Here is a 26,309-nt window from a genome sequence, read left to right on the forward strand (position 1 = left end):
TATCAAAAACTTTTCTGAAATCTAAGTATATGATGTCAAAATTATTTTTTGCATTCATTTGTTACTACGTCATAATACCCAATCACATTGGTCAGAAAAGACTTCCCCTTAGCAGTCACAGCAAATTCGTGCTGTGACTGCAGAAATTTTGTCAGTGATATACAGAAACTTTGCTAGCAGAAATAAGGAAGTGATTATTCCTTTGTATAAGGCCATAGTTAGGCTGCAACTAGAGTATTGTATACAGGTCTGGAGGCCTCACTTTAGGAAGGATGTAGATCTGCTGGAACAGGTGCAGAGAAGGGCAACCAGACTGGTGAAGGAAACAAAAGGGTGCTCTTACCTAGAAAGGCTTCAGTTCTGCAAATTTCAGTGTCTCGAGACCAGACACCTGCCGGAAGTTCTGATTGAGGTGGTTCAAGCCTTGAATGGATTGAGTAAGCTGAATGTTAATGGTATTCTTCCACTTGCTGAGACTACATACACAAGGGGGGCATAAATTCAAGCTGAAGAAGGATGGCTGCAGGATAGATGTGAGGAAGTTTGCCCTCAGCCAGTGGGAGGTGGTTGATTGCTGCAGCAACAGGCTTCCATCTGTTGTTGTGGAAGTGGATGAGTTGAATAACTAGACAAATTCTTGGAGGGTATGGTTGGGTACACTGTGTAGTGTTTTTTTTTTTTTTTTGTGGCTGATGCTATATAAGCTTGGATTGTGCATCATTGGCCGTTACTACTACTATACCATATTTACTAGAAATACCTTCATTAATACTTGGCAATGGACAATGACAAGTAAATAAAATTTCATGACTTTTTAAAATATTTTTATAATTTTCTTTTTTAATGTAAGTAATCTAGGCATGACATTACTAATGAGACAATTAAAATATTATATCTCTGAATAACAATATGATTAGAAGAGCATTTGTTGGTTACAGTTGAGTGGAAAAATTATAGATATTATTCACTAGCTTTCACAATGGCCCGTTAATTCAACAATAATTATTTAATATAAATTTTAAAAAGTATAAGTTTCTACAGCATGAAATAGTCAAGATATATATCACTAGCAGAGGTTGCCTGGGTCAAAAAGTTCTTATGGAGGAGAACTTGTAGGGGCCCACTTACTAGTAGTTATGGCCATATTGTGAGAAGTGTATGTGGTGGAGGTGGGAGTGGGGGGGGGATAAAAATAACTAGAGTAATTATCTATCAGTAATTTTTTTATGAAATTTAAATATAGATCAAATTTAATGAATTTTAAATATAAATCTAATTTAATGTTTTTAAATATAAATTTAAATATATAAAGATATGTACCTATATTTATTTCAATGTGTGCACTCTTACGTATCACACTTTTAACTTTACACATCAACTGCTAAATTAAACAAAATTTTACAGTTTTTGGGTCTAAGCTTATACAGATTCTTGAATTCACGGGTGATCCAATTAACACGAATTAAGGCGCCTCCGTAGCCAGGTGGGAAGGAGCAGCAATGCGTAGCACATGCTTCTTGATTAGACCGGGGTTCGAGCCTGTCACCACCAAATACGGAGGATGCGGAAAGGTCAGGGAATGACCACCGCATATCCCGGAGCAATATGGCCTTAGTTGCTAATGCTCCTAAAAACCAAATAACAAACAAACAACACGAATTAAGAGCTAAAGGGATAAACATTCCATAACCGTTCTCCCACATGCTGTATCCAGAAGTCACACTTGCCATAACCACACTGAAGTGCCCACAGTAACACCACCCTGTACAAATATGTATAGTAGCCGCAACAGCAACCTGGTGGTGCTGCTTTTATCAAACAAACTCTAAAAGCATTGATGCCATTACTATACAGGCAAACAAAACATTTTCAAATGATTTGACTCATATATTACTGTGGACAAGGAAGATCCATATTTTTCTTATGATGATTTTTGTGCATTTAGTTTTCATATATTAGTCAACAACAGAATGTAATGGAGGTCAGAGTGTAATATTGAAACACGTCAGCTTCCATCAGCCTCTGGTCCATCATGGTAAGTCTTACCTAGCACTGGCTAGATAAGACTTACCACATCAGTGCCTACTAGGCCTAGCACTGGCCTAGTAGGCACTGATATGGTAAGCCAGTGTTAAGCCTAGTAGGCACTGATCACTAGCATGCATACCTAAACAGCATCATTTCTCAAAAGCCTAACATACGGCGATTCATATGTCAGCTGTTATTTTGTCCGCTTTCTGTTTTATCATCATTCAAAAATCATATGTTTATGTTTTATGAGTGTACACTTTATCTTAAAAAGTATCCCATTGAAAAAAGAGTGAGGTCTGGAGAATGTGGAGTATATTCTTCCCCTGTGACCTATTTACCATTCAAGAAATTCGATGTCCAGATAGACACAAATATCAGGGTAAAAACGTGGAAGTGTACCATCTGGAAGGTGTACTGTGTATCTGGAAACATTCCTTATTACGACAACTGCATCATTCATTAACAATTCAAGATATCATTTCGATTAACAACATCAACAGGTTAACATCCTCTGCTGTGGCCCAGTAAACACAGTTGCAGTGATTTAAATGATAACCTCATTTGAATGCCATCTTGTCTGGCCATATGATTACATCCTGAAAATCTTCAGCTTCACCGTTCTCTTGACAGTACCAACTGTCTTCCTGAATCATATGCAGTAGTTGAGGTATGAAAAGTGAACTTTCATATCTTTTAAGCAAGGTTGGCTTGGGTAAGGCCGAGTAGGCACTGGCCTAGGGGGAAGCAAGGTTTAGGGGTGCCAATGCCACCTCCTCTCCTCCCCAAAACAAAGCAAATTTAGAAGACAGATTTGTTTCTCACAACAATTAATGAATTTCATTAATAAATGAGCAATTTATTTAAATTAAATGTAACACATTTTTATCAACCTGGCAACTGGCCACCCAAGTATAGTTTAGACCAATTATCACCATTCTTTTCTAACTTGTGATAGAAAAGAATGGCTGAAATTTTAATTAAATTTATCGTTCCCGTTTTCAGTAGTTTAGTTTACATGATGGACCATTCACAAATTATGAATTACATTGGTGATCATCAAACGTTGTCCAGTTTTGATACTAATTATGCTACTCATTGCTGTAGATTTATTTATTTTTTTTACCATTCTTTGCATTTTGACAGAACAATTTGTAATTTTATTACTCTGGTATCAATAAAAAAGGATTAATAAAGAAGGAGGTCACCTAAACAACAGCTCAGAGAAAGATATAACATGAATTTCAAAAGGTTATTTTCTTGTTTGAACCTTTTCTTTTGCACTCAGTGAACAATGAATGTGCACCTCTGAATAGAGAAGTATGCGCTGACTTGCTTTATGTGCACAATGCAATGCCAACTTTGCAGTGATTCTATCATTTGAGTTTTCTTAAGTTTACATGATGGACCATTCACAAATTACGAATGGTTTGTGATGTCAGCGATCATCAAATTATGAATTACGTCGGTGATCACCAAACGTTGTCCAGTTTTGATACTAATATATGCTACTCATTGCTGTAGATTTATTTTATTTTATTTTTTTACTGTTATTTGCATTTTGTTACAATTGACAGAATGATTTGTAATTTTATTACTCTAATGTCAAGTAATTTTTTTTTTTTTTTTTTTTTTTATTGAAAATTTGTTGTTGGATCATTTACAGATCAGAGAAAGATGTTATAATATGAATTGTATAGTGATTTAGGAAATTAGCTTAATAAACTATATTATTAATTTCATCTGGTATATGAGTGGTATGAACTATAGTATTAATCATGATGGAAAACAACCACATAACATCCTTGCCTAACCATATTAGTTTTAGGAATTAGTTTTTCATATTTTTAAACAATATTTCAAAAAAAGGAATATTGAAAAAGACAGCAACTTGATAAGCTTCCTCATCCATTTGAGTAGATTCTATTAAATCTGTAAAATGCATTAACCCTAAAATCTAAAAATATTTAAATATGTATAAATTTTTAATAAATGTTATTTAATATTATTTCTTGTTTCCTTTTTTAATGATTTTTGTTTTTTCATTATTATTTCCATTTAATTTTTAGTTCATTTAAAAATTAATGATATTAAAAAAGTATTATTGGGTGTGAATTGAACCCAACTTCAAAAAGCGAGTATTATCATTGATTTTATTTTTTTCTAGTATTGATTGATTACCCAAAAAATGTCTCTAAAAAAGAAACTCTGGAGCAGAAAATTGGAAAAGAAAAGTAATGTGAAAAAAGATGCATTTATGGATAAATGCAAAGGCAATCTCACAATTTTTTTTAAAAAAATTAAGTGATGGTGAATGCGAGCCAGCAACAAATCAAGCAGAATGGAACCATGATGTTGCACTTTCCGAAGTTGACGAGCATCATAAAGATTCAGTAGAAACTGTAAATCTAGAAAGTGAGAAAAAGAATGAAAGTAGTGATAGTTACCAAATAGTCCAAGTTAAAATAGTGAAAGTGCAGATAAATTTGAGCAAACTTCTATTCAGCAAGTTTCATTGGATCTTGAAGATGTTGGAAAATAGCCTGAAAATATGAAATCCACGACGGCCTTGCTAATAAGAACTAGCCTGAAACAAACAAGCGATTGTAGTTCCGTAAATTTCAAAAATGACAGAAACAGAAAATTCAACACAACTTACTACTATCGAAAGCTGCCCAATGGTGAAAAATATCATTGTGAATGGTTTGGTATATTCCAAATCTAAGGATGCACTTTATTGCTTTTGCTGCAAATTTTTTTCTGAAATAAAAGTTGTACTAACATGTGAAGGTCTGAATGACTGGAAAAATATAAACTATAGGTTAAATACACATGAAACTAACAAAGAACGCTTGAATGCTTATAAATGCTTTTATTGAATGACTTTTTCCAGGTGTTATAAGCATCTGGAAAAAGTTCATAAAAAGAATTGATAGCTCTGCATTAATTGCTTTGAGAGCTCTGCATTGATAGCTTTTATTAGGCTATCTGCAGAAAAAAGATTAATGAAAATATCAAACACTGGACGAACATTTTAGAAAGGATAATTTTGATCATAAAATTGCACAGAGCGCAAAATTTAGCATCCCGTGGAACATCCAATAAGTTGTATGAAGATAATAACGGAATTTTTTTAGAGATTGTCAAATTGTTAGCAAAATATGACCTAGTAATGAAAGAACACTTAAGAAAGATTATAAGTAAAGAAACCCATCAACATTATTTGGGTAAAAAAAAACATTCAAAATGAAATTATAGATCTCTTAAGGAAAGTATTATAAAGAAGTTTAAAAAATGCAAACAATATTCTATAATTATCGACTGCATGCCCAATATTTTGCTCACTGAGCAAATGACAGTAGTTTGCTTTGTAAATATATTACTCCCTCCAAATAATGAGGGAAGCTATGTAGAGATCTGTGAGCATTTTTTAGCATTCATAAATATTAATACTAGTATTCCTTTACCAGTGCTATTGTTAATATTTATGAATATTATCAATAGCACTGGTAAAGGAATGACAGACAAAATATATATGAAGTTTTACAAAAGTACAATTTTTTTCATTGAATGACTTAAGGGGGCAAGGATACAATAATGGGTCAAACATGCATGGAAAGCATAATGACGTACAGTCCTCATATCCAAGAGTATTCTTTGTATCATGCTCTTTGCATTCCTTGAATTTAGTAATAAAAGACACAGCAAGTTGTTGTGTTGCTTTTTGATACTGTACAGCATCTTTACACTTTTTTTCTCGTCACCTCCACAAAGGTGGAATATTTTAAGGCACTATGTTAAAGGGTTAACCTTAAAAGCACTTAGTGGTACTAGATGGGCCAGTCATCTGGAAGCACTAAAACCATTAAGATACCAACTGGAAGAAATAACTGAAGCCTTAGAAAGTTTTTTGAATGTGCAACAACCATTTGCACCATCAACAATAGCAAAAAATAAATCTGAAGCAAGCACTTGACTAAAGAACACTGCAAATTTTAAATTTACTTGTTCATTAATTATTTGGTATATGTGTTAGGCAACATGAATATAACAAGTAAACTTTTACAAGAAATTGGTTTAGATTTGACAAACAAATTTTCACATTACTAACTTGTTGAAATACCTTCAAGATTACCTTAGTGACAACAAGTTTGAAAATGTCATAAAGGAAGCAGAAAAAAATTGCAATCAAATTGGAGATTGAAAAAGGTTTAGAAAAAACCAGAACTCAAAGGTGAAAGGCAATGCTTACATAGGAAAGTAATGATGAAATTATACCTGATGAAAAAGAAAATTTTAAATTTAATTTCTTTCATAACATCCTAGACAATGCAATAAATGCTTTAAAGGATTGTTTTAATTAAATAATGAAACATAATGATAATTTAAATATACAGTAGACTCTCGATTTTCTAGGATAGATGGTAAAAAAAAATTCCCGGATAATTGATTTCCCAGTTAATCCAAAAATACTGTAGGTCCCCAACATACGTAAGAGATACGTTCCAGGACCTCTTATGTAAGTCGAGTTTTACATAACTCGGGAATGACTAATAAAATATTGCTACTATATCCCTGATACGCCAAAATTACAAAAACCACATAACATCCTCAGAAGAATGAAGAAAAATAGTTATATATTTTTTTATAACTACTTTTTTTAGTTTAATTAAAAACTTTGTCTGGGGACAGCGGTGAAGTAGCCAGAGTGGCACATAAGAAAAGGTGGCGTCTCCGTAGCCAGGTGGGAAGGAGCAGCAGTGCGTAGCACACGCTTCTTGATTAGACCGGGGTTCAAGCCCGTCACCACCAAATACGGAGGATGTGGAAAGGTCGGGGAATGACCACAGCATATCCCGGAGCAATATGGCCTTAGTTGCTAATGCTCCTAAAAACCAAACAACAACAACATAAGAAAAGAAAACATAAAAGGAAGAAAAAAAAAAAAACGCATGTTATTGTACTGTAAAAACTGATTTGTATTTTGTAGCCTTGGTTATTATAGCTGACTTCATTGGTGCCGATCGCTTCACTGCTTTTCATATTCTGTCTTTCTCCTTTATTGTGTTCACCGTTGCCACTAACAAATCTGAATTTTACGCGATACTTGTTAACGTTTGGCCATTTTCATACATCCTTATTATTTTAATTTTCTGATCTAACTCAATCGCTTTCCTTTTCTTGATAGATTTACTAGTACCAAACTGTCAGTTCTTCTTAGTCGGCACCATGATAACAGTCAAAATTAAATTTTCTGAAAAGAACTTCACAGGGTTAAGGCGAAAACTCCCTATTATAGTCCCACACGAGCTTGCATTTTACTAAAGCATATTTCTGGAGGTCATTGCCATAAAATAATAAAAACAATTTGCACTTTCCGGATTATTGGGCTTTTCTGTTAGTGAAATTCATTATAAATGGGTAGTAAACTCGATCTTATTTCATTTGCAATAATACTGATAGCTGGAATTGTGTGGGTTTTTATGTTATTATGGTGAAATGTGTGTCCCCTTCACTGAAATCTCCAGTCATATAAATATAAAAAAATATATAAAAAAAGTAACGTAAGTTGGGGACTTACTGTATCGAAAAATGTTCAGCAACCTACGTAAGAAGTATGGTGATAGATAAAAAATTAAAAACTTACCACGCACTACTCGCATATTGGACATGCATTTATCTTTTACAATGTCGTGTATGGTTTAGTCACCAAAATTATAATGGTTCTTTAGACATTTAACGGATGCACCGTTTTCAAACTTTTGAATAATTTCAAGTTTTTGTTTAATTGAAAGCACAGCTCTTGTGTTTGCCCATCATTTTTGAAATTTCTAAACAAAAAAAAAAAAAATTAGTTACTATGAAAAAAAAATTCTGACATAAACAACAAAACAAAATTTGTCCTTTTGCGGTGCGAACGGAACAAACAATTGACACAACACTAAAACAAACTAAACATCTGGATTTTTTGAGTGGCAGGTGTAAAAACAATGGGGGTTGCAAGATAATAGGTACACTAATCTCCCAATGAGCACTTTTTCACGATCTATTCTTCCTGCATCTTTCCTTATTAAAGAAGTGAACAGTTCTGTATTCTTAAAACTTATCATAGAGGTGGGTTACTGTTATATGTGTTGGTCTTTGTCCCATATTGATAATCTCTCGCACATACACATGCACAGCTATAATATTTTCAAGTTCTAGTACCATTTCTGAATTCACTTCCTTTCTTATGTTAGATTTCTATAATGGTATGTATAATGTATTTAGGAAAGACAGGGAAGATAGAAGTGGTGGCAGGGTCATGGTTTTTATAAAAGAAGCCTGAGCACAAAAAAGAGCTTGTGCTGAAGTCAGAAGTTACGTCTGGCAGCATATAATCTGCATAGCGTGAGTTAGTTGGTTTTTTTTTTTTTTTTTTTGATTTGGTAGTTGTTGGCGCATCGGCTTCTGTGGCCATATTGCACCTCCCAAGGTTTTTGCAGTACTTTGATCCAAGCCCGAGGCGGGAATCGAACCCGCGACCTTTTGAGTTAGTTGGATGCAATAGTATAATGAGAGTGGTCATAATCTACAAAGCAGAAGACTACGAAGGGTATGACAAGAGTCTGTATATGAAGATGGAATGGGCAAGCACACATGAATGTCTTATTATAGTGACTTCAATCTGCCCCTAATTGATTGGTATAAGTGGGAAGAAATTCACAATGGGGAATAAAATTTTTAAATAAACTAGATGATTATTATTTGTACCAGCATGTTAAAAAAATACCAGGGTAAGAATATCTAGACCTCACTGTTACTCATAAATCAGATAATATCACAGGGCTTGAAGCTCCTTGAAGCTCTTGGAACAGAGAAGTTTTTCCTGATTGATTTTCTGATTTATTAGCTTAAATTGTCATATTAACTTATTTTCTAGAGTAGCTTTATATTCCTAGTTACGATACTTAGTATAAAGTTTAACTTAGACAGAGATTTTGTAGGTATTACTTAGTATCGGTAACGGTATCAAATCCACGTGTTACAAATTGAACGAGAAGTCTTTTTTTTAACCAAATTTAGTCAATTTATTAACCAATTGTTATATCAAATTATCTTCTATAAGTAGATTATAGACCTAGTGAGGATCCTTAGTTTATTCTAAATTGAGATAGCGAGATTTGGAAGCTAATCAATACTTACGAGTCCGTAGAAGTACCGTTCGAGAATTCCCGCCATTTTTACACGATAGCATAAGCTTGGTGCAGTATAGTGCATAATATAATATTGTCAATTAATCAGTAAATCTATTAATAAATTTGATAAACTTTATTGATAAAGTTTTTATTGATAAACAAACTCTATTGATAAACTTTATTGTCAATTAAATTGTATTTTAACTCTATATATTTATAACGACTTAATCGTAACAAATAATTAATACATAACTATAGTGGTCCACGTGATACGGAAGTTGTATAAAGGGAACTCGTAGAAAACACTAGATACCGAAAAAAAAAAAAAAAAAAAAATTAACATAACTGTTTTTGGATATAACTTAAGGATTTAATTTTTGTTTTGAAATTTTATTGAATTAAATCGGAATCATGACTCTGACCAGAGCAGCAAAGCAAAAGGCTCAAGCTAATGGGAGTGCTGTGGTTCAGGGGAGAACTGAGGGGGGCAGTTGCCCTCTGAATCACAGTCTTTTAAAATGTACTGTTTGCTTGATGTTTGCGGAGCAGTCGGGTACGGGACATGATGCTGCCAAGGGGGATGTCTTTGTGTGTGCACGATGTAAGGAGTGCAAGGAAATCAGGCGACAACTCAGCGTTGTTATGGGCCTTTATGAGAGCTTGAAGGACAGGGTGGATGCCCTCGAAGGAAATAAATTGAGGGGCCCATCAAGCTCTCAGCTGCCCACATCAACGCCAGAGCTTGCACTTGGTCATCAGGCAACACAGAGGCAGCCCCCTAGGCAGAATGCGCTGGTCCCACAGGAACTAGTAGTTGTTGGTGACTCTATTGTCAGGGAAACGGGGAACATGCTTTGTAAAAAGGATAGGTGGAATAGGACCAGTGTATGTCTGCCAGGGGCAAAGGTTGATGACGTTGTAGAGCGGATATCATCTTTTAAGGGCACAAAAGGTGATATAGTTGTACACGTTGGCAATAATGATATTAAGCGTAGGAGACCGGCGGAATTACTTAGCAAGTACAGGTCCCTGTTGAAAAAAAGCCGTGAATTAGGGTTGAATTTGAAAGTGTCTGCAATTCTGCCCAGACACGATAGGAGGGAGTATATGATGAGAGCCTTGTCGATCAATTCGGCCCTGGAGGGATTGTGCAAGGCTCAAGGGGTAGAATTTTTTTCAGCCTGGACTGTACTTGTTAACAGGAGAGATTGCTTCTACAGGGATGGGATACACTTAAATAGAAAGGGTGCAAGAATTTTTGCTGATGCTGTCGAGGCAGTGTTAGGTGGGTCGGAAATCTGCTAGTTGGGGGGGGATACAAGGACTAATAGATTAACAGTAGCCACTGGCAGAGGTGGAAGTGATTCTTGCACTGCTTCTATTGAAATGAGCAGAAGCCTGAAAAACAAGATTCAGGATATTTCAGAGACTGCTGGGAGTCATTGCGGTACAAGTAAACACATGGGTTGTGTTAGGGTAGCTAAGAATAGAAACAGGTGCATGTATACCTGCGTGTACACCAATGCTAGGAGTTTGGTAAATAAATTTGAAGAATTTGAGGTATTGCTCAAAACATCAAGGGCGGATATTGTTGGGATATCGGAGACGTGGTGTCACACAGATATAAGTAATGCGGAACTGGAATTTGGGGAATACAATGTGTATAGAAAGGATAGACAGGACAGGAGGGGAGGAGGGGTTATGCTATTAGTTAAGAAACACATAAAGTCCAAGGAAGTGAAGCCAGTCGACATTGATGGACAGGGCAGTGTCGAGTCAGTTTGGTGTGACATAAGCATAGGGAAATCAAAATTGAGAGTAGGAGTGTGCTATAGGCCTAATGACTCTGATGAGTATAATAAGATATTGTACAGGGAAATAGAGTGGGCCAGTAAATCAGAGAGTCTTATAATGGGGGATTTTAATTTCCCAGATATTGACTGGAATTTGTGGGTTGGTCACTCGCACACTAGCAAGGCTTTTGTGGATTTATTGGATGATTGTTTTCTACATCAGCATGTTCGTGAGGCAACAAGAGGGAGCAATACTCTTGATCTGATTATCAGTAGCGATTCTTCATGCATTAAGAATCTGCAGATAAATGAACCACTAGGTGGCAGTGATCACAGTGTGTTGAAGTGGGATTTACTCAAGGAGGTAACTACCATCAGAGGTAAAGGGAAGGGTTTTTGTTTTCGTAAAGGCGACTATGATGGTCTGAGACAGTATTTAAATTCTATACAGTGGGACCAACTGATGATGTCACCAACAGCAAACTCAAAATGGGAAGCATTCAAGGAACTAATCTTGGAGGCTACCAGGCTTTACATACCAACTAAGAAATATTGTTCAAGGTTTAGGCCTAAATGGTTGTCAGATGAACTAATGAGACAGGTGGCAGAGAAGAAAAATGCATGGGATATATACAAATTAATGGGTGACATGGAAGCCTATGATAGATATAAGTTGGTCTGTAACCAAGTCACAAAGGAGATTAGGCAGGCAAAGGCAGCCTACGAAAAATCCTTGGCAAAGGATGCAAAGAAAAACAGAAAAGAGTTCTTTACATATTTAAACTCAAGAAGGAAAGGGATGAATCAGATTGGTCCACTGGATACTGATGGTTCAACAGTTGAGGATCCTGCTCAGGTGGCTAACAATCTAAACGAGTATTTTGCATCTACATTCACGCATGAGGAGTTATTCAGGAAGGAGAATGATGTAGGTAAAGTAAACATTGGCAGTGAGCTGGATGATTTTGTAATAACTGAGAAGAAAGTGGAGGAGAGATTGTTGAGGATAAACATAAAAAAGGCACCTGGGGTGGATGGGATCTATCCAGTTATATTAAAGGAGGCAGCAAAGGAAGTAAGCAAACCCCTAGCCATAATTATGAGAGCTTCTTTGGACTCAGGGGAGGTACCCATAGACTGGAGATGTGCAAATATAACCCCAATTCACAAAGGAGGATCAAAGGCTGACACAAGTAATTATAGACCTGTTAGTTTAACTTCTGTTCCAGGTAAATTAATGGAGGCACTGGTTAAAGAAGCACTGCAGGATCATCTAGACAAGAATTCAGTTATAGCTCAGACGCAGCATGGTTTTGTTAAGGGCAGGTCTTGCCTGACCAATTTGATTGGATACTATGATGTAGTCACAAAAGAACTGGATGCAGGGAATAACTTTGATATTATATATTTGGATCTTAGAAAGGCTTTTGATACTGTTGCACATGAAAGACTGCTGCACAAATTGGAGCAGTGTGGCATTGGAGGCAAATTGCTGCTATGGATAAGGGGATGGATGAGTGGCAGAAGACAGAGAGTGGTAATCAATGGACACTGCTCAACGTGGACTAATGTTATTAGTGGAGTTCCTCAGGGTTCAGTGTTGGGTCCGTTGTTGTTTTCGGTGTTTATGAATGATATTGATGATGGGATATCAAGTTTAATGTCCAAGTTTGCAGATGATACAAAGGTTGGCAAGGTTGTTAAGGACACTACTGACGCTATGCTGCTGCAACAGGATCTGGAAAGGTTGAACAGATGGGCTGAGAGGTGGCAAATGAAGTTTAACATTGACAAATGTAAAGTACTACATATGGGAAACAGTAACCCCAGAGCAACGTATCAACTCTGCGGTACTACACTGACAGTGGTGGAGAATGAAAAGGACCTGGGGGTAATTGTGCAGGCAGATATGAAGTTCTCTGAGCAGTGCAGACGAGCTGCAAGAGTAGCTCATGGTGTCTTGTCAATGATATACAGGAATTTTTCTAGCAGGGATAAGGAGGTGATTATTCCCTTGTATAAGGCAATGGTTAGGCCACATCTTGAGTACTGTATACAGGTCTGGAGGCCTCATTTCAAGAAGGATGTAGAGCTGCTGGAACGGGTACAGAGAAGGGCAACAAGATTAGTAAATGGAACAAAGGGTTGCTCTTACGAAGAAAGGCTTAAGTTTTGCAAATTACAGAGTCTGGAGACTAGGCACCGGCGAGGTGATCTGATAGAGGTGTATAAGGCCTTGAATGGTTTGAGCATGCTCAATGCCAATGGGATTCTTCATCTTTCTCAGAATAATCACCTCAGAGGGCATAAGTTCAAATTGAGGAAGGACGGATGTCGGATAGATGTGCGGAAATTTGCCTTTGGCCAGCGGGTGGTTGGTTGGTGGAACCGACTTCCATCACTTGTTGTTGAAGTTGATAGCCTAAACAAATTTAAAGCTCAACTGGACAGGTATTTCGAACGAACGGAGGGGTGAAATGGGAGAGGGTTTTTTTTTTTTTTTTTGGGCTGATGCTGAATAAGCTTGCTTTCTTGCATCGTATGCCTCTACTAATGCTAATGCTAATGCTTACAGTATAGGAACTATTGGCAGGTAGTGATCACAGTCATTAGTTGGAAGATGAAGAAGAAAGATGTTGTTTATCATTGCCTTGAGAAACAATGATTAATAGTGCAATCCGGGAGCATTTAGAAAGAAATGGCATTCTGAAGACTGTAACATGGTTTTGTTAAAGAAAAATCATATTTAACAAACCTAGTAAACTATTTTGACATAATTACTTATGAGCTGGAAGTAGATAACAATTTGAGGAGAGAAGTCCATCATGAAAGATCTATAAGCTGGAACATGCTGGAAAGATTCTAAGATGGATTGCAGGGTAGCTGCAGGGCAGAAGGCAGGGACTGTGATCAAAATATATATTATTTAGATTGGTGTAATGTCAGAAGTGAAGTCCCCAAGGATCGGTTCTTGGACCACTGTTGTTTCTGATTTTCATAAACAGCATCAATGAATGGATAAATTTCGAGCAAATTTTGATGTCAAAATTTGCTGCCAACATAAAGATTAGGAGAGTCATTAATGATCCGTGCCAAGCAGCACAATGCAAGGTCTTACAGTTGGGAAATGGCAACCCCAAAATAAATTATACACTTGGTAGGGTTGAAATAAAAACAGTAGAGGAAAAAAGGAGTGTAGGAGTTACAATATGGAAAAAATATGAAGTTTTCTCAGTGATGTAAACAGGTAGCCCAGAAAGCCCATGGTATCATATCTATCATAAGTTATCTTTGCACCCACGGGAGAATTAACTGGAGATAAGCATTTAAGGATTTGGCGGTGGATACTCAAGAAGTTGAAGCTGTTTCAGCAGGGCAAGGTTTCTCAAACTGAAAAATGAAATGCAATGTGCTATAGTCAGCAAAACTATGGATAGGATTTCCGGTCAATGGAAGAAAGTCATTAATATATACAAGAGGAAAAAAGTGGGAAAAAGAACTGAACATTGGGGAACACCAGCATTAAGGGAGAAGTTAGAAGACAGAGAGCCATCTGCCATTACCCACAGTTAGCGGTCAGAGAGAAAACTGGATGCCCAATTACAAAGAACAGTGGCAAATCAAAGGTTTGAATTTTATTTAGAAGGCCTTTATGCCAAACACGATCAAAAGCCTTTGAAAAGTCAAGTGCAATGGCTTGAATTTCACCAAACTTTTCCATTAAATTTGTCCACAGATGGATAACATATACTGCCCTATCATTAATATCCACACACCAGCCTTTAGACAAAAAAAGAGCTTTTATTGTGTCATTTAATATTTTGTGCTGAAACCTTTTGCTTTTACGACGGTCTTCAATCTTCGTGGAATACTCTCAACCAGCATTTTATAAATGTCAGGTGATATGTTCCTCCACTTGGCCTTTAACGCAGCCACCAGTTCAGCCTTGTTCTTTTGGTGGTCTCGACATGCACGTACCAGATGATCCAATACATCCCAAAGATGCTCAATAGGGTTCAGATCAAGACTATGGGCTGGCCAATCCAACATTTCCACACCCGTTCCTCAAACCACTGTGTTACAAATCGAGCAGTATGGCATGGTGCATTGTCTTGCTGATACACGTATAGGCCTTCCCTGAAGTATTGCCATAATATTGGAAGTGCATAATTGTTCGCAGCACTCATGGTTTTGTCAATAACAACTTATGGACCCAAGCCAAACCATGAAAGGAGCTCCATACCACGACACTGCCTCCACCAAACTTCATTGTAGAGAGGATACAATCAAGAAGGAAGTGTTCCCCTGGCATTCGCCACACCCAGGAATGTCTATCAGACTGGTAGAGTGCGAACTTCGACTCGTCTGTCTATAGGACTGTTTTCCACTGCTCTACAGTCCAGGATTTGCATTCCTTACACCACGTTAATCAGCGTCTAGGCATTTGATGAGGCGATCAATTCTGTTGAACGTGTATTCTTGCTTGCCCACTTTTGCAATTATCTGTTTGAAGCCCAGTGTGCATATTTATAGGAGGTTGCTGTGGTCGCGGAAGTGTACGGGCGCATCTGCACGAAGCTCCACTTGATGTAAATGGCGGATGACAATATTGCGCGATCTTCGATTTAGGCAAGTATTAGAACATGGATTTTTCAGGTTTGAAGAGTATCACAGATGAAGGTAAGTAAATTAAGTCGGGCAAGAATAGTTTTTGTGATTGTATTTGCCTATTTTTGCTCTTTTGAGAGTGATTTTGTCCAGCGCGATCGCTACAGCTTCAGCGGTAGCGAGCCCACTGGCATAGCCACTGATTTGAATATGTCTCAAAAGTCGAGAAATTTGAATATATTATACTTGAAACGGCTCGTGATAAGGTTATTTTGTATGGAAAATATAATACTCCTGACAGAATCAACTTATACTTAGTTTATAAAATAGTTTTCTTTGTCTACAGGCGTTTCCCGCCAAAACCTGAAAATCGCGATTTCTGATTTCTAGTGGGCCTACACTGGAAATAAGTACCTCAAACCACTACTTAAAACGTCAGAAAATTGCTAAAAGTGAATTTAATGCAGAAATTATGGCTGAAAAATCAAATAATGACAAAATTCTGGACAATGACCTAAAAGACTCCTCTGAAAATGAAGCTAGAGTGCTCAGGGAGAAAGTCCCTGTTAATGAGGAAAATGGTAACGAACTGGATAGCTGGCCTCCTGGCCCCCTCAGTATTAAGAAGGGCAGGAAAGGAAAAAATCAAGAAACTATAGAAATTCCAGAGATGCAACAAAAGACAGAAGAAGAACTAAAACTAGACTACCTAACAAATTTGACTAACCCTATCAAACAGGCAAAGGAAACCAGAGTGTATCTAGAAGAATATATGCACAAGCAAACCAACAGGATTACTTCTGCAATTAGGCTGCAGATAGTGAACTGTTGGTCACTGCTTGAGCAGCGCCTGATTGAATTAAACACAGAGAACTAAGTGTTAAAATCAAAATTAGAGGTTACAACTGAGGAGAAGAACAACTATAAAACAATGAACAAACTAACCTATGCCCAATGTGCAAAGGTTAATAGCAAACAGGACATAACTAAAGCAAAACAAATAGCTACTAAGCAACCTAATATAAACAAGGAAAGCAACATTGTTATTCTGAAAGCAAAAAGTGACTCTACCCATAAAACCAGTGAGGCAGTTAAGGACACAGTGGTAACAAATCTGAGGCCTCATCTGAGAGAAATAAAGATAAACAACATGCGAAAATCAGGAATAATGGAGTCCTGATCGAGGTAGCAAGCAAAGAAGATCTAAGAAAAATAGAAAACCATCCTGAAATTGAAAAACTGGGCTTGCTCCCTGAAAAACCAAAAGGGGAAAACCCTAATATTATAATCTTTGATGTACCTGTGTCAGTAATAGAAAAAGAATTCATGATGGATATCTACTTCAAAAACTTTAACAATGAAATGACAATAGATGAATTTGCTGCTGAATTCCTGCTGAAAAGAGCAACAAAAAACAAAAGGAATGGACAAAACATAATTGCAGAAATTACACCAAAAATTTGGAAGGTACTGCAGGGACAACAGAGAATCTATGCTGGCTGGACCAGTCATAGATTTAGAGAACATTTCCCTATCCAAAGTTGCTTTAACTGCCATAAATATGGTCACACTGCCAGAGACTGCACTCAGAAAGAACCTGTCTGTGGTCACTGTGCAGTCACTGGCCACAATTACAAAAATTGCAAAAATAAGTCTCAGCAGCCAAAATGTGCTACCTGCAAGGCAGCACGGCTGACTGACTATACACATAGTATCAAAGATGATAAATGCCCCAGTTATAAAAAAATGGCAAAACTTATCCAATCTAGGACCAACTATGGGCCAGATTGAAAACATAAATGTGACTAGGGCTCTAAATCTTGTCCAATTGAATGCTCAAAGAGCAAGAGCCATTGTAGATCAGATCAAACTCAAATTGGAAGAAAATAATATAGATATCTTGGTACTCCAGGAGCCCTACACACATATGGGTAGAGTTCAGGGATACCCAAGAGACTATAAAATAATAGAATACACCTCAGGTGTCCCTTCCACAGCAATAGTAGTTAAAAATACTGACCTTACAGTCACAAAGGTGGGTCACCTCTGCTCCCCAGTGGGAGTGTGTGTGCCCATATTACCAGTGCTGTAGGACAGTTTTACATTATTTCACTATATTCCAGAGCAAGAGCCATTGTAGATCAGATCAAACTCAAATTGGAAGAAAATAATATAGATATCTTGGTACTCCAGGAGCCCTACACACATATGGGTAGAGTTCAGGGATACCCAAGAGACTATAAAATAATAGAATACACCTCAGGTGTCCCTTCCACAGCAATAGTAGTTAAAAATACTGACCTTACAGTCACAAAGGTGGGTCACCTCTGCTCCCCAGTGGGAGTGTGTGTGCCCATATTACCAGTGCTGTAGGACAGTTTTACATTATTTCACTATATTCCAGACCAGGTGAAGATATAAATCCAACTATTAAATACCTACAAGTAGTCACAAACTTGCTACCTACTGCAAATATCATAGTGTGTGCTGATGTCAACTGCCGGTCAGCCTTATGGCATAGCCGTACAGAAGACAGAGCAGGCACACACAACGGCCAGATACTTTCAGACTATATAGCCACCTCACCCTTTCAAGTGCTAAACCAACCAAATAACCTCCCAACTTTTAGCAGTACCATGTGGGAGAGTGACATTGATATCACTCTTGCCACCAATTCAATAGCTTATAAAATCACAGACTGGTGTGTCCAGCCAGCCTGGACCACATCAGATCACAGAGCCATTTCCTTCAAACTAAACAGGCAATTACAAACAATCCAACACTCGCTGTTGGATATCAAAAGGTATAACCTTAAAAAGGCAAACTGGCAGATTTTTGCAGAACATACAGCAGCTGAGCTGCAAAAACAGGAAAATGAGTGGTCTAGATCAGGCAACTGTAGCCCGGATGAGCAAGCACTGAATATGACAAACATTTTAACAAAAACAGCAACCCTGTCTATCCCACGGAAAAAACTGAGGAAGCAGACAGTTCCCTGGTGGTGTCCCGAACTGACTATACTCAGAAGTAGGGTACCCCAGGCACGGAGACATTTTCAAAGAGCCAGAACATCTTGGTCACAAAATGAGGTGGATGCACTGAGAGATTCTTATAAAACTCTCAGGAATCAGTATACAGCCCTCATAAGAGATAAGAAAAAGGAATGCTGGAAGCACTTGGTGGGAACTACTGGAAACAATAACCCTTGGGGAGTTGTCTACAGAATAGTGACCAACAAGCTGCCAAGAGGAGATGTCTTAGAAACTACTGTCAAACCAGATGGAACCCCAACCCTGTGTTGGGTGGATTCTGTAAATAACATCCTAGACAGTATCATTCAGACTGAAACTGGAAATCATTCCCCCACCCAGCTCGACATTATAAAAGAAAACACTGAATATGACAATGCCAATATTAAACCTTTGTATAGTGAACAGGACTTAGAAATAGCACTATCTAAAACCAAAAACAATAAATGCCCAGGTTTTGACCTCTTAGAGGTTGAGATTATCAAAAAATTAGCAGAAATAGCACCAGATAAATTAATAGCACTATATAATAACTGTATGACAGAAGGTATATTCCCAAAAATATGGAAACAAGCTGTGTTAAGGTTAATCCTGAAAAACCCTGAAAAACTCCCTACTGATCCCAAATCATATAGACCAATAGCCCTACTCCCTGTACTAGGGAAAATATACGAAAGATTAATATACAGCAGATTAGCTCAATATTACACAGAAGCAGGCTTGCATTCCAACAATCAGTATGGTTTTAAGCAGGGCAATTCTACAGAGGATGCCATGCACCACCTACTGACAACAGTTAAAAACACGAGAAATATATGCTGGCAATCTCCATTGACTTTGGCTGACTCCATTGACTGGGGCATTTGACTCACTGTGGTGGCCTAGTGTCCTTAGGAGACTTCGCCAGGCAAATGCCCCACAAAACCGCTATAAGGTAATAAACAGCTACCTTACAGACAGAAGTGTCTCAGTACGCACAAGGTTCCAGGAATTGACACGCCCTGTGAATAAAGGCTGCCCGCAGGGCTCAATCCTTGGCCCTTTCTTTTGGAACATTGTTCTGGATGAATTTCTGGCCTTGGATCTGGGCCCCGTGGAAAGCCTGGCCTTTGCAAATGACATGATTTTCCTTGTAAAAGGCAACTCACGAGTGGTTGTAGAGCAAAGATCAAATGCCGCTCTCTTGCAGCTGCAGGAGTGGGCACAAATGCACATGCTCAAAATATCGCCTGAAAAAACAAAACAAATACTTCTAAAAGGTAATTTGGACATAAGAAGACGTCCACAAATCAAAATTAACACAATCACTATAAAAATGGTAACAGAACTAAAATATCTTGGAGTGGTCTTTGATTCAAAATTAACTTTTTACCCCCATTTGATCTACTTGGCGAAGAAAGTGCGAAATTATGCAGGTATGATTGCCAGGATCAGTCGAGCAGACTAGGGACTCAAAAGAAAGACCTTGGCAATCATATACCGTGCAATGTTCCTACCTATGGAGCCGGTGCGTGGTTCATCCGCTCGGCCATAGTAAGAAATAGGAATAAATTAGAATCGACACAAAGGACAATACTACTCACTATTACCAGAGCATGTCGCACAGTAAGCACACCTGCACTACAGTTGCTGGCCGGAACTCTCCCACTTTACCTGGAAGTAGCCAAAAGAGGCTTATATTATAGATTTAAAAAGGGCATACCCACAGAATTTCTGGGGATAGCCCTTGATACAACCAATACCTTCAATGATGAAAGAAAAAGAATAGCCACAAAGCTCCACGAGCTATGGCAAACAAAGTGGGAGCAGGAAACCAGAGGTCTGGTCGCCAAATGGTTTCTGCCACTGGTGTCAATGGTTAGCCCAAAGCCACCTAAGTGGTACACCCCTGGACTTTTTACAACATTTATATTGACAGGGCACGGCTCCCTAAAGGCGAAACTAACCTCCTTAGGCCTGACCGATGACCCAAACTGCACCTGTGGCGAAAGTGAAGACTGGGCACACATTCTCTATGAATGTATAATATATGACATCCCCAGAACAGAGCTAATAGCACAGATTGGTCCCCTTCCCAGGGGAGAAGAACATCTCTTCATCATAGAAGAGCAAAATTATAAAGCTTTTACATCTTTCACACAGAAAGTTTTCGAAATGCGCAGAGCAATTTCAGCCCCCCAGCAATTAAACAATAATCAATAGTAAAATTGCCCAAGTTTCCCACCACGCCCAGATGATGACTTAAAAACTGTTAGGATAGCAGTATTCTGCACCCTGACAGAAACCTGACATAACAAAACTCCCCATGACTACCATGCCATGCCATGTGTACCTGGGGGCCCCAAACCAATGTAAGGGAGGGGGATGGGAATGCATGCAGAGAAAGTGAATGGGAGTGAGCAGAAGAACAAATGTAATTGGCCGAAAGAATACAAAGTTAAAAATAACTTATATTACTTTATATATACTGTACCAACAAACATTTACAAACCACATAAACACTATCACTGCATTCTCCCCTGGCCTGCAAAAAAAAAAAAAAAAAAAAACCTTGCAGCTAGGCCTGCACCACAACTGAAGAATAACAGTAAGTTGCGGTGCCCAGAGAGTGCAGTGCAGAAAGAAAGAGTCAAATAAATGAGATGAGAGCTAGAAGAATGAATAAAAGTGCAAGCGTGAGAGAAAAGAACACAAATCACAAATGCTAAGTTAAGTACACACTAACCCTGGTTTTAATTAGTATTTAAATTTACGCTACCCATCATTGCATCCCCTCCTGGTGTGTGAGAAAAAGATGAATGAGTTGAGTGAAATAAAAAAAAAATAATAAATAATAATAATAAATAAAAATATATATATAAAAAAAAAAAATTATAAAATAAGAAAAAAGTAAAAAAAAAAAAAAAAAAAAGAATGCAAGTAGAGTGAGAATGCACATTACGAATGAAGTAAATGTGTGTGTCTCCCCCCCCCCTTCACCTGGTAGGTTCCCCACTGCCAGCTAACATATCCCACCCCCAGAGCGGTATGGGCAGCTGGACCTTCATACTGGATTCGACACTCCTTGGACAAGACACCGACGAAGACATTCTGCGGCTTTGCTGCCAACATGCCATTGGCGATCCGAACTGGGTACTCTAACCTGGTTCCCTTTAAAACCCCATCCCCAGGATGGGGTTTTAAAGGGAACCAGTTTTTGAATGGAGGAGACGGATCTCTGTCTCCACTGCTCCCTGCCTACCCCCCATATTTCGCCTGGTGGGGCTCGTCTCCACTGACCTCTTTGGGGATGCCTACTCTATCCGTTCCTATTCTTCTATCGGTTTCCTCCCCAGTCTTCAATCTCCCCCCTCTCTCACTAAATCGACCGAGTACACCCCTTAACAATGCCGCCAAATTATAACCAACGTCTAAATTCTACCGGTTTTGTGCAAATCTCTAAGATATCTAACACTATCAGCTTTTATCTAGCGTTACATGTCTAATTTTAATAACATCAAAATTTTGCCCGACCTATTTGGCCTTTAACACATCTCTTTAGGGTTCAACCCTAACCAGCGATTTCCTAACAGCAATCCCATTAAGCATTAATGTCAAATGCATAAACTTTTTTTTTTATTTTATTATATTTTTTTAAAATAGGCCCTAGCCACTGAAATCCCAGGAAACTAGGTGGCAGGACCTGCCAGAGCAAATTGTTGTGATACTGGATACACCCAGCTAGCCTCCACGTGGCAGGGTATGGGCAACGTTGGGCCCCACTAGGGGCCTGGTGGCCAATAAGCCGGATAAACAATGGGCACAACATATCACACTGCACAGACACGACCCACACACTTTCAAGTCTCTGGCTTGACAGTGTACTGTCCTCAATACAGCGAAACACACGCGGAGATGGGAGAAATCCCAGGTGCCGTCTGACACGAACATACCTTATACCTTGTGCATATTTATAGCAGGTTCTGTGACGTGCTGCATGCATATGATCTGTTTCCCCACCCATGGAGAGGTGTCCGGATATTAATGGTAGGGCAGTGTAAGCCAGAATATCACCAGTGGAATGACACTAACAGAATTTATACTGGTGATCGTTGATCAGATGAAAGATTTCCAGATAATTTAAGAGTTGATGGTTAATTTATTTCTCCATTACTTTAGAAAGAGTAGAAGTAATTGCAATGGAATGATATGTGGATGGAAGGGATTTGTCACCCTTTTTAGGTTAGGCACTTCCGTAGCCAGGTGGGAAGGAGCAGCAGTGCGTAGCACACGCTTCTTGATTAGACCAGCGTTCGAGCCCGTCACCACCAAATACGGAAAGGTCAGGGAATGACCACCGCATATCCCGGAGCAATATGGCCTTAGTTGCTAATGCTCCTAAAAAAAAAAACAAATAACTAAATAACCCTTTTTAGGAACTGGCTAGATATGAGCAAATTTCCAAGAAGGAAAAACACCTTTGGAATAAGAAAGTGAAAAAAGACGACACAAAACAGGAGTAGGTTTTGAGAACAAATGGAGAATACCTCAGGACCTGGAGCTTTCTTATCATAAGATTCATCCAAAATCGTTCTGATATCCTTTTGACGGAAGACCAAAGGAGGTTGAATGGAGTGTACTGGGAATGGTTTGAGGTGATTTACCAAGATCATCAATATATGAGTTGGAAGAAAAATAGGATGCTAGCAGTTTTATCTTTGGCTGATGTGGCAACAGAACCATCTGGTTTTGACAGAAGTGGGAACAGAGATGGGCAAAAATTGCAGCCAATAGGTTTGGCAAGATGCTCGGCTACTATTTGAACAAGAAGCAAGTTTTCTACTCTTAGCCTGTTCGAAATCTAGTTGGAGTGAATAATCACTGCTTTACAAAGTATAAATAATACTCAATAATAATTTTTATTATTACGCAATGTTGCTTATAAAAACATAGTACTGGAAATATTTTATATTAAAAATTCAGAAAAATTATATGATTCAAGAGAATATAGGCTTAGTGTTTCGGATTAAAAATATTATGTTGAAAGGGGTTCGCGGGTAAAAAAAGGTTGGAAACCTCTGATCTAGAATAATGAAAACTTATTAAAGAATAATTATTAATCTTAGTTTTAAAAAGAACATTTTGTGTTTTTTTCCATGTTGCTTATTCATTCTACAAAATACGGCCATTTAAAGCTTTATTATGAAATTATGTATATAATACTGACTCACTGTATGTGTGTGCATGCAATGTAATGTTTATACCTTAGCTCCAAATTCCACAAGATTGGCTAAATTTTGAAGACACTTGGCAACTAATATGAGACTACGAGCAGCAATTTCTGATGGGGTATCTATGTGAAAATGAGGGAAAAAAATCAAATAAATAAACAAGTTTAATTTAGATAAATTTCTGCAAATATTACATTGTTCTATAATTTAGAACTAATATTCTATAAATATTAGAATTAAAGAATATTGTTTAATATAAATTTAATTAAGGAATATTCTACAGTAGAATAAATTAATTATATACTAATTAATTAACTATAGGCAGTACATTCTAACATTTTATTAGCACATTCTATTAAAAATATCATCTTGTACTATTTATTATGTTTTTATTCAGTGCTTCTCAATTTTTTTTCACACGGTGCCGCACTTAGTCAATATGCAACCCCAGGGGCTCACATCTGGTGAGTATGGGCTTGGCACACACCCAGGGTTCTGAACTGGATATCATCATTCTTCTCTTTCTTGGTGATTCCCTTCTCTCTCTCTCTCTCTCTCTCTCTCTCTCTCTCTCTCTCTCTCTCTCTCTCTCTCTCTCAGGGTAACTTTGGAATTTTTTTTTGGCTGGTGCAGCATAAGCCTCAGGCTTCCTTGCACCATATAGCTAATAATAATAATAATAATAATAATAATAATGGTCAAAGCTAGTTTTCATTAAAGAATACTGAAGTTTCCATAATTTGAAAACTCTTATTGCCACTGAAGCATACCTGATGAGAAGCACTATTGCAACTGGCCAGGATTAGTGTGAAATTCTATCTCATCCGAATTGAGAATAAGAAAATTGATCAAATTAAAATATCAATAAGCATATATATTTTTGAATATTCTCGCTGAATTTTTTTTTTTTTTTTTCTGGTCAGGTATTCTCTGCTCTAAACATGAAAATCTTATAATCATAAAGGCACTAGCTGTCTTTTGTTTTTAATTTCGTAACGTAAGTGTTAGTTTTTATGTGATAGCCTTCACTTGTTCATAGTTTCAGTAACTACTCTTTTCGGAGGCGGGGGGGATAGAACAAATCACTCTTCAAAAACAATAACTTTCAATTAAAATGCGTAAGATATGCAATATTATTCAACAAGGATGGAAATGAAAATTATAACTAGCAAGCAGTACCATTTCATTGCCATAAAACCTACACGGTTTCACATCTTCCTGACTTTTACTTACAGTGAAGCAAAGCCTTTAAGCATAAAAAAAAAAGCTACATGAGTGAAGGCATGGGATTAAATACATTCAGGAGCATTTTTAGCCACACAGATGCTGACCTTAAATGGAATTTATTTCTATTGAACTATCCTTTAGTTCAATAGAATGTTGTATTATGTACACCATCACTTTTTGCCTTGGGAGGGAGGTTCGTATGTTTTGCTGACACTTGCTGGTGCAGTCAAATAGCTTTTAAACAACTCATCACTGACCAAAGTATTTAAATATAGCTTCTCATTTCATTGCCTAAGGTTATAAGATTAACTTTGGCAATGTTCTATCTTTATAATCACCCACTGATTTAGGAATGAGGAGGAACATGTAAAATTTTCTCCTTGTAAGTAAATCTGATAATTCCAAAAGAATTTTATTTTAATAATTAAATGCAAATCACATGTGACATCCCAAATAATAAATATATATGAATATATATACATTTGATAATACCAAAACAATTTGTAGACAAGACTGCAGCAATAATTCAGACACAGCGTGGGTTTGTTAAGGGAAAGTCTTGTCTGACAAATTTGATAGGATATTATGATGTGGTTACAAAGGAACTGGATGCAAAAAATAATTTTAATATATACTTGGATTTCCGGAAAGCTTTTAACACTGTTGCGCATGGAAGACTACTGTACAAATTGGAGCAGAATGGTATTAAGGGTAAGTTGCAACAATGGATAAAAAGATGGTTGAGTGGAAGAAGACAGGGGTGGTAATCAATGGGTGCTGCTCTTCGTGGACTAATGTTATTAGTAGAGTCCCACAGGGTTCGGTGTTGGGTCCTCCGTTGTTTTTTATATATTTTTCAATGATATCGATGAAGGTATATCAGGCTTAGTGTCAAAGTTCGCAGATGATACAAAGGTTGGCAGGGTTGTTAATGACAGTAATGGCAGTGTGCTACTGCAACAGGATCTAGAAAATTTGGGAAGATGGGATGAGAAGTGGCAACTGAAGTTTAACACTGACAAATGCAAACTACTGCATATGGGTAGAAGTAACCCCAGAGAAACTGTGTGATACTACACTTAGGGGTGGTAGAAAATGAAAAAGATCCGGGAGTAATTGTGCAGTCAGATATGAATTTTTTGAGCAATGCAGATAGGCCAGAGCAGGCCATGAGGTTTTGTCAATGATAAACAAGAATTTTGTTAGCTGGGAAAAGGAGGTCATTGTCCCTCTGCA

At 37.6% G+C, this 26,309-nt stretch overlaps 1 protein-coding gene across 2 annotated transcripts in view; it reads right to left on the bottom strand.

The window, feature by feature from the left end:
- Positions 1-26,309, bottom strand: part of vap (RAS p21 protein activator vap) — a 723,705-nt gene that overhangs the window by 167,809 nt on the left and 529,587 nt on the right. For both annotated transcript variants that reach the window (XR_016546661.1, XM_090368525.1), the window contains exon 21: positions 23,880-23,968. Coding sequence is in view for 1 of the 2 variants with exons in the window: in XM_090368525.1 (XP_090224651.1) it covers positions 23,880-23,968 (89 nt within the window). In the remaining variant the exon portion in view is untranslated. The remainder of the gene's footprint in view (positions 1-23,879; positions 23,969-26,309) is intronic.

This window comes from Mastigoproctus giganteus, chromosome 2, assembly GCF_048544385.1.
Source record: "Mastigoproctus giganteus isolate SK-2022 chromosome 2, ASM4854438v1, whole genome shotgun sequence".
Classification (NCBI taxonomy): Eukaryota; Metazoa; Arthropoda; class Arachnida; order Uropygi; family Thelyphonidae; genus Mastigoproctus; species Mastigoproctus giganteus.